This window comes from Myodes glareolus, chromosome 1 (genome assembly GCF_982192425.1).
Source record: "Myodes glareolus chromosome 1, mMyoGla1.1, whole genome shotgun sequence".
NCBI lineage: Eukaryota > Metazoa > Chordata > Mammalia > Rodentia > Cricetidae > Myodes > Myodes glareolus.
The window spans coordinates 64779373-64789190 of NC_142026.1; the positions used below are offsets into that span (position 1 = coordinate 64779373).

The 9818-nt window shown below is 46.6% G+C and overlaps 1 protein-coding gene across 1 annotated transcript; it reads left to right on the forward strand.

Moving 5' to 3' along the window:
• Positions 1-2103: 2103 nt before the first annotated feature.
• LOC125399800 (pregnancy-specific glycoprotein 22-like) lies at positions 2104-9570 on the forward strand. The gene is made up of 5 exons (XM_085685909.1): positions 2104-2161; positions 3392-3742; positions 6284-6643; positions 7902-8261; positions 9299-9570. The coding sequence occupies exons 2-5, from the start codon at positions 3547-3549 to the stop codon at positions 9568-9570; spliced, it is 1188 nt and encodes a 395-aa protein (XP_085542035.1). The 5' UTR covers positions 2104-2161; positions 3392-3546.
• The last annotated feature ends 248 nt before the right edge of the window (positions 9571-9818 follow it).

Genomic DNA, 9818 nt, shown 5'->3' on the forward strand with positions numbered 1-9818 from the left:
TAGGGTTGGCAAGAGACTTGACTCTAGAGGGGTTACCTAGGTGTCCAAGGAGATGTCCCCATTTTGTTCCTTGGGCAGCCGAGGAGAGGGCGCCTGAACTGGCCCCATCCTATAGCCACACTGATGAATATTTTGCATATCGCCATAGAACCTTCATCTGGCGATGGATGGAGATAGAGACAGAGATCCACATTGGAGCACTGGACTGATCTCCCAAGGTCCAAACGAGGAGCAGAAGGAGGGAGAACATGAGCAAGGAAGTCAGGACCGCGAGGGGTGCGCCCACACACTGCGATGGCGGAGCTGATCTAATGGGAACTCACCAAGGCCAACTGAACTGGGAGTGATGGAGCATGTGATCAAACAGGACTCTCTGAATGTGGCTGACAATGCGGGCTGACTGAGAATCCAAGGACAATGGCACTGGGTTTTGATTCTACAGCAAATACTGGCTTTGTGGGGGCCTAGTCTGTTTGGATGCTCACCTTCCTAGAACTGGATGGAGAGGGAGGACCTTGGACTTCCCACAGGGCAGGGAACCCTGACTGCTCTTTGGACTGGAGAGGGAGGAGGAGAGGAAGTGGGGGGAGGGTGATGGAAAGGGGAGGAGGTGGAAATTTTTAATTAAAAAAATGTTTGAATGTAACCCATCATATAAACGACCTTAGAGACAAACACTCATATGACCATCTCATTTAATGCCCAAAAAAGCCCTTGAAAAACTCCAACAGTGCTTCATAGACCAGGCTGGCCTAGATCTAAGAGATCCACCTGCCTCTGCCTCCTGAATGCTGAAATTAAAGGCATTCACCACCCTGCTCAGCTGTATATTGTACTTCTCCAGAGAAACGTCCTAGGACTTTTCCTTTGCAATTCCCTGAGCACAAGGCTCCCCCTGAGAATACCATCCTCTGAATTCACACTACTTCCAACTTTAGTCCAGAGCTTCCCAGGACAAATCTTGAACCTTGTCTAGACCCATCCTACAGTGAAAAGAATTAGGAGACCTGAAGAGCACTGTGATGAGAAAGACAGACCCTGCGTCCCACCTGTGCTGAACGTTATCAGGGAAGATCTCATTTGGCTTCTTCATCATGCCTGCTGTAGCCCTCGACATGATATTACAGTTCTCCCAGTGATCTCCAGTTGGCGATAGCTGGGCATTTGATCAATCATCTGAAAATTGTTTCCCTAAGCAGACTGCTTTCCATCTCTGCCCCTACTAAACTTTAACTCCCTCACTAGATCACACTTTGACCTACTGGTTCCTTCCATTGTCTGAGAACACCTTTCTGCATGGGGACTGTGAAGGTCTCCTCCCTTCTGTCATCTCTCTTGGGAGAAGACAAGATTACTACCGGGGAATCACCTAGGAAGGGTAAAGGTGACCCAGGAAGATCGGAGAGGAGGACATGTGCACTCCCAACACATAATACTAGAATGCTGCCTTGAAACCACCCATAGGAAGACAGCCCACAGTCCTTTCAAGGACACACAGGCCACCTCTTCAACAGCGATGAGACATGAAACTCTTCATACAACTGCTCCTGGGCCCCTCTCCTGAATCATTAATTTGACTGGTGACATCAGTGATAAAGGATTGATCTTCCTTCCTAGTCATCACTCAGCTGATCTCTTTTCAAGCCTCAGAGACATTTCTGTTACCTTCCTTCAGGGATTAAATAAAAAGGTGTAGACTGAGTGCTTAGCTGGATTTCTGTGTCACAAGGACGCATACGCATGATGGATGCTCCCTGCTTTGTGCTGACAGACCCAAGGCAAAAACAGAGCAGATGTCAGCCCCAGGATGAGCCATTGTTCCTGAGGCCATGGGAATGCTTGTCAGCCTTGTTGCACAATTTGTGTCTTGGTGAAGGAACATAAAGGGAAGTTGAGAGGGATGCAGGGCATCACTGAGAGAGGAAGGTCTTGAGCAGTGCCTTCGACTGAAACCCCACCACTCACAGCCCATTGGATTCTGGGAAGTGCTTCTTTCTGAGAAGAATCTCAGCCCAGAAGTGGTAAGAACAGCAGAGCCTGAGTTCTGTGTTGGAGCTGAGGCTCTTCTCCTCAGAAGGAAGACAGCAAGGGAGAAGATTGATGAAGTTCTCTGTGCTTCTCTGCAAGGGGTGTACCCCCTGGCAGAGGCTTCTGCTCACAGGTAAGGGTACCCACTCCATGACTGTGTGAGGAGGGGGACTCAGAGGCAGGCTGGAGTTTCCTAAAGAGGAGGACAGGATCTTGGGAGGAGACTCAAGGTTTCTGTTTGCAGCTTTGGTGCATAAGGTACGGTAAGGGACAGAGGCTCAGCATCCAGAGGCTTTCAGAGGACAGGAGGTGATGATGGTAAGAGTAGAGCCTCAAGCACTGCATATTCACAGTGAATTTCATTAGTTGCAATGTTCTGAAGACAGCTGTTCCCCATCATGACAGCATGACCCTCCAAATAGAAATCTAGTGGGACAGCTAGTGAGATGTCTCAGTGTGGGAAGATTTGACAACCTGAAACCAATCCTCAGGTCCCACACAGTAGATGGAGAGAACAGACTCCTGCAGGCTCTACTCTGCCCTCCACATAGGTGCTGTGGCATGCACCCACACATGCACACCCTAGCGCATGTGCCCCCCACAAATTTGTGGCATACATTTTCATATGTGCACAAGGAGACACCGGTCTTCACAAATACACACATATATTTACATAAGTAAATCTAAAATAGTTTATTTCACACTTGAAGATAATTATTGTCATAAATTCCAGACCTAAGAACTATGAAGAGAAATCCATGGAGACTTATTTCACTTTCTTTCCTTTCTTTTTCTTTTTATCCACTAGTATCTGAGTCTTTTCCAGGAAATGACCCTTCAAAAAGATCTGACTGATTCTGTCTCTACAAATTCCTGGTTATGTCAGGTAGTGTCAGTCAGGTCTTTAATCCTAGCACTTGAGACACAGAAGCAGGTGATCTCTGTGAGTTCAAGGCCAACCTGGTCTATGGAATAACTTCCAGGACAGCCAAGAATACACAGAGAAACCCTGTCTCAAAAAACCACAACCAGAGAAAAAAGTCAAAAAGTGAGGCCTTTTCAGAGAAGGAGTTCAGAGAGGCAGTGATCCTCACATATACACTCCATGTGAGGAGGGATAAGGGATACTGAATGGGGGAACCAAAAAGACACATGAGCAGAGAATTCCTCAGAGAGTTAATGACACACTCAGACATTCTGAGTCAATGGATCTCATGTTACTCACACTCAGACATTCTGAGTCAATGGATCTCATGTTACTCAAGTCTGCAAACGAGGGTGGGCACACCCCTATTTAAACACCAAAGTTTAGTGTTGATTACAACCTTTTAACACTGAAGTTTTTTTCTCAACTCCCTTCTAGCCTTCCTTTTAACCTTCTGGCATCTGTCCACCACTGCCCTTGTGACCACTGTATCTGTGCCATCCCGAGTGGCTGAAGGAGATGATGTCCTATTCCTTGTCCACAATCTGCCAGAGAAAATTGAAGCCATAGCCTGGTTCAGAGGGCCCTCAGATATGACTGCAATATATGGACTGCCCAACAATTCAAGTAGTCCAGGTCCTGCACACAGCGGCAGAGAGACAATATTTCACAATGGATCCCTGCTCCTTGAAAGGGCCAACCTGAAGGACACAGGCTTCTATACCGTACGAATCTATAATAGACATGGAAATGTCATATCAACAATATACACATACATCAACGTGTATGGTAAGTGATTCGTTGTGAACTCTGTGTGCTGGGTGAAGTCCATTCCACTGAACACATACAGGAGAGGGGTCTGTGCTTACCTTCCCTAGGCATTGTGTCCCCATGTTGGGGTTTGAGCACTTAGTTTGGGACACACAAGGTGTAGAATAAAGGCAATAGATTGGGAACCTTCCTTTGACTTTACCTTGCACACAGGTAGATGTGTGATGAGTAGTTCATTCCGAGGATATCAGCTCCTGTCTAGACTCTAAGGGTTCTTATCATGAATGTTTCCTTGAGGAAGACTCCGAGGGAATCAACATTGAGCTTGGTTGAGGAAAACATGGAATCCCCAGAGATATGAGCACTGGGACACCTGCCTCAAGACTTCTGTCCCAGACTCAGCTCAGGTGTCCATGAGAAGCATTTTCTAAGCGTTGGGTTTGGATGTATTGATGGCAAGGAAGAGTGTTCCCTAGTAGTCAAAGTCGTGTGATGTGTGTAATCAGATAAGAACCTTGGTTGTGCTACATCCCTTGGCCATCTTCTTCAGAGAGGCAGCAGGGAAGCATAGGTCAGCAGGTGTCCAGGCCATTAACTAACAGTCCTGTTGGGCATATGAGGTTTCACATGAAGGTCGTGTCCCCAAGGAGAGGGACTGAGGAAACAGGTTTTTCTGACAAGTGCCTGTCTGCTTGGTGCAGCTCATGGAACTCTCTCCTGTAGGCAAATGGTTCTAGGATAGATTGAGCCTTCCCAGATAGGTGCTGTAGTTCCCCAAATGATCACCAGGGATGTCATCAGGATACATAATAAACTGGCAGAAAAGCATTTTGCCTGAACTAGGAACTTACCTAGGAACCTGGTTCCAACTGTGTTTCTACAGATGTGGAAATCATGGTCACAGTGTTCTCAGACCTACTGATTGCTTAATGTGTCTCCCACACTGCCAGGAGACCATGTTCTCTTTCCCACTTCATGTGTTTCCTTTGGAAAATGCATGTTATCCACGGTGAATCAATTAGATAGAGGTCCAAGTCCTCTCAGAAAGGCCATGGAGCACAGGGAAGACATATTACACAGCCCAGCAAACAGAGGATGTGGGAGCACGGTCTTGAAAATCTTGCAGAATGAAGGGTCTCACAGCCGTTCTCCAGGAATCAGGTCACCTCCTCCCACACAGCCAAGAGCTGAGACTCCTGACACATCTTGGGCCCAGAACCCAGTCTGATGGTGACTCCAGGGAGAACAGTTTTGTTCTTTTCCACACACACAACCCACCCGGTCCCACTGGAGTCTCAAAGTCAGTTTTGTCACCTTCCTGCTGGGAGCAAATTCCATATTTCGAGAGCATTGAAAACAGGGCAGATTGGGTGCCCAGCTGGGTTTCTTTGCTGCACAGTTGTGCAGATTTTCCCCTTTGATGCTGACAAACCTAAACCAGCACACAGCAGAGTGCAGTTCCAGGCTGAGCTGCTATTATCTCATGTCACAGGGATGCTCGTCACCCTTGACTCTTACTCTGTGTTCTAGAGGAGAGAAACACAAGGAGAGAATCGGAAAAGAACCTGCGGCAACACTGACATTGGAGGGGCAGAGAAGTGGTTTGAATACAGACCCACCATCAGCCCATTGTACTATGGGAGGTGCTCTTTCCTGGGAGGAGGCTCAGCACAGATGAGAAGGACAGCAGAGTTTGTGAGCTGTACTGGAGCAGACACCTCAGAGGCAGGAGAGATCAGCTTACTCAGACAATGCAGTTCCCCTCTGTGCTCCTCTGTAAAGGTGCACCACATCTCAGGGCCTTCTGCTCATAAGTGAGAAGACCAGGAGTGACAGTGCGTGAGAGGAGACTCAGTGTTTATAGGGGAGAAGAATACAGAGTGGGAGAGAGGCTCAGAATTTGAATTCACTCCTTAAATACTTCAAGTTCACTCGTGGCTTCATTTTTAAAATAATACAAGACTACCAGGTGTTGGTGGCACACGCCTTTTATCCCAGGACTTGGGAGGCAGAGACAGGTAGATCTCTGTGAGTTTGAGGCCAGTCTGGTCTACAAGAGCTTGTTCCAGGACATTTAGGGTTGTTACACAGAGAAATCCCGTCCTGAAAAATAAAAAAAAATACAGGACACCTTATGGTTCTTACAGTGTCCCAGTTTGAGTGAACTTGAAGTAAAGAAAGCTAGGAGAATTCAGGTGTTAACTGCCATTCCAACAGGAACAGAACAGCAACAAATTTCGAGAGTGAAGACAGTATTGGTAGGGGAAGAGGTTGGGCAGGCATCACCCCACCATCATCCACTCTAAATGTGAGCAGGGATCTGATCCAGTGAGACACAGCCAAGCTAACAACTGAAGAGCGAGATCCATATAGTGGAAAGGATAAGTGTGGGGACACTGAGAGTATGAAGGTCATGTGCAGACCACCACCAAGTAGGACAGGGAGACACTCAGCCACAAACCTAGGCTGAACTATGGACACCGCTTCTCAGGACACAGAGCCTCATCTTAGCCAAACACAAAAGGTCCAACTGAGATGTATCTTTGTCTTCCCTTCTAGCTGTCCGTTGGCAGTGTGGGCTCCTTGGTACCTCCCCACAGCCCACCATTGAATTCGTGCCACCCAGTGTTATTGAAGGGGGAAGTGTTCTTCTACTTGTTCACAATCTCCCAGAGCATTCTGTAGTCTTTGTCTGGTTCAAAGGAACGGCTGCCTTCAAGAACATTTTGGCTATGCGACATCTACCAGCCACGAAACCAACTGTACTGGGGTATGCATACAGTGGCAGGGAGACACTGAACAGTGATGGATCCCTGCTGCTTCGTGGTGTCAGTCAGAAAGACAGCGGATTGTACACACTACGAATTCTGAAATCATATGGTACAACTCAAGATGTACAAGTGAAACTCCAGGTGGACAGTAAGTGATTCTCTGTGAGTTTTCAGTGCTGGGTGGGGCTTAGACACATGGCTGGCCTAGCTTCCCTTTCCTCTTACACTGTGTCCCTGGGTGGAGGTTTGAGCACTTAGTATAGGACTCACTAGTAGAGACAAATGGCCATAGATCAGCTTCCGTCTTCTGACTCCATGTGCATCAAGGAAGACCTTGATGGAAAGTAACTCAGCCTAACAAGTCAGAGTCAACCCATTCTATTGGGGCTCTAGACCAGGGAGAACTGAATCCTGTCAACTTTCCATGGCTGGACTAAAGTGACCCAGGCTATTGTAATGCACTTACATCCTCTCAAAGATCATAAGAAACAATGGTTTTAGAACATCCGTGTCAAACTGGAGTATTTATTACCTTCAAATTGAAAGTGTCATTAACAAAATCCAGGAATTGCTGCAGAGATCACAGATGGGTGTTTCCTATTGGTTTGCTCTTCATGCTTGCTCAGCCTGCTCTCTTATATCACCTAAGACTCCTAGCCCAGGACTTGAACTGTCCACAATGGTCTGAATCCTTTTGCATCTATCCCCAATTTTAAAAAAATGTACTATAGTTTTGCCCACAGGCACATCTGGTGGTTGCATTTTCACCTGAGGCCATTTCTTGCAAAATGACTGTAACTTGTGTCAAAAGTTACATGGTTGTAACTGCATGCACAAAACCATGCAGCCTAGTATCCAAACATTTTAAAGAGCTGAGTCTGCCTTGAAGACCAGACTACTCCCAGTTCCCACACAACCCCAGAGCTAAGGGGCACTTGACAATACTACAAGTGCATCTATTAGGTGAAGTCAAAGGATGAGTATTGCCTCAAAGGAAACTGAAGAAAAAAACCAAAAATTGATTGTTACTTTCAGACCTGTTGAGTGCAGGGAAGACATCACCTCAAACCTCAGTGTACATGAGTGTGTGTGGTGTTTGCCCGAGTGTAGTGAGGAAGCAGCCATATAGAAGAAATGACACTTTCAGGGGCATTGTTTGTAAAGATGGGTTTTGAAAGGTCAAGAAAGATAATGTTTCTGCCCTTCATTATGTGGCATACACACACACAAACACACACACACAAATACACACATACTCTCTCTTTCTCTCTCTCACACACACACACACTCACACACACACAACTCTAGGATGAGTGATGACTCCATCTCCTCAGTCTGGAGGTCACCATATTTTTATCAAACACAGTGATTCCCATGTGATGTCTTTTTTCTCTTTTCCCTCCCAGTTTCCCTTCCTGCATTCTGTAAAGCTCTCACTTCTTCCCGACTCTTGATCCAACCAGTGCTTCAGTATATTGCTGAAGGTGAAGATGTACTTCTACAAGTTCATAATCTTCCAGAAGATGCGCGAGTATTTTCCTGGCTCAAATCAAACAATGGGAGCCCAGCCCGTAAACTTGTAGAATACAACAGAGCCAAGCCTTCTATCTCCTGGGGGCCTGCACAGAGAATAAGAGGGAAGGTGTACAAAACTGGATCCCTGCTGCTCCAGGATGTCATTGCGAGTGATGCAGGGTTGTACACACTGGAAGTTTTAAACAAAGATTCCAAAATTGAAAGAGCAAATGTGGAGTTTTATGTAAAGAGTAAGTGGACTCTCTATGGCCTCCGACTGCTGGGTGTGGCTCATCCTATTTCATACACTAACTTGTTAGGATTGGACTGTGCCTGCTCTATCCCCCATTGCATTGTCCCCCCCGGGGGGGGGTTTAGGCCATCACTGCAGGACACTCACCCGGCAAACAAACTGTAATAGATCAGAACTCCTAACCTGGATTCACTTGCAGAGAGGAGGACCTGTGCTGGGTAAGCTCAGGCCCAGGATGTCAGTGTCCTTGCAGACAGTTGGAGCTCTCACCATGCACATGTCCCCAGAAAGACTCTGTGGGAATCAGGCAGTCCCTGGTTGATAAAGACATGGGGTCTTCACAGAGCCTATGAGGAAGTCCTAACTCCAGAACTTTGCCCGTCTAAACTCAAGATGACATTGGGGAGCTTTTTGTAACTGTTTGTTTAGATTTCCCATCAGAGCTGACAGAAACAAAGCTTTATTGACTGACTGTCCAAGTCATGGGACTGACTACCCATAGAGTGTAGAACCAGCTGTGTACTGCCATGACAGCTGCATTTGGGTAGGCCACCTGGGCATCTCCTTTTGTTACTCAGTGGGCAGGTGTGCAGGCCATTAGCCTATTGCTCTAATGGACTTATGAGACTTCACAGGGAGGTCAAGGTACCAAGGGAAGAAGCAGAGGAGGCAGCTGCTCCAGATCCCTCCTTCTCCTCAGGAGTCCAGTCTAGGGAATTCTCTTCTGCAGCTAAATAATAACAGATACTGCTGATCCCCTGATCCCAAGCTCAGACCATTGTTTATGACTAAGCTTAACTCAAGGACATGACAATGATCATGCAATGTGTGCCCTATTGCATAGAAACCGAGACAGGAAACAGTGTCTAAATCAGAGTAACCCAGTCCCTGCGTGGGAGATCCAAAGCTTAAGCTATGTCTAGAGTCACAGCTCCAAATTCTCCCCCCTGGAAGCTTTATAAAGTATGAACTTAAGAGGGCCTGGTTTACTCTGTGGACTACTGTCATTTGGCATTCTCCTCTGTTTCTTCACAGAGTCTGTGACACAGCCCTTTGTGCAAATCACTGACACCACAGTCACAGGAGGTACATCTGTGATCTTGACCTGCGTTTCACCTGATACTGATGTCTCCATCCGTTGGATCTTCAATAATGAGAATCTGCCGATCACAGAGAGGATGACTCTGTCCCCAACAAAGTGTGGACTCAGAATAGATCCTGTAGGGATAGAGGATGCTGGACTGTACCAGTGTGAGGTCTCCAATCACTTCAGTTTGAAGACCAGTCCCCCAGTTCGGCTAAGATGAGTGTGCGACCTCTCCTCTCATTCCCACAGTAGAATGCTGGTATTTCTTTATTAGTGGGGTATAAAATGGCGAAAAGTTACTACTCAAGTACCACCAGCATTGTGACTCACGCCTACCATCCTGGGATACATGTGTGTACAAAATTTGAAGTGAAGTTTTCTTAAAACAAAAATAAAGATATCAACACAGTAAACAAAATTTCAAAGACCTTAAGAGTATAGGTTGTGGTTCAAATATATAGCAATACC

Bases quoted from the DNA above. Each gene is read 5' to 3' on its own strand.
- LOC125399800 (XM_085685909.1), top strand. From the start codon at position 3,547: ATGACTGCAATATATGGACTGCCCAACAATTCAAGTAGTCCAGGTCCT. The intron at 6,644-7,901 runs GTAAGTGATTCT...TTTCCCTCCCAG, and splicing joins AGTGAAACTCCAGGTGGACA to TTTCCCTTCCTGCATTCTGT. The intron at 8,262-9,298 runs GTAAGTGGACTC...GTTTCTTCACAG, and splicing joins TGTGGAGTTTTATGTAAAGA to AGTCTGTGACACAGCCCTTT.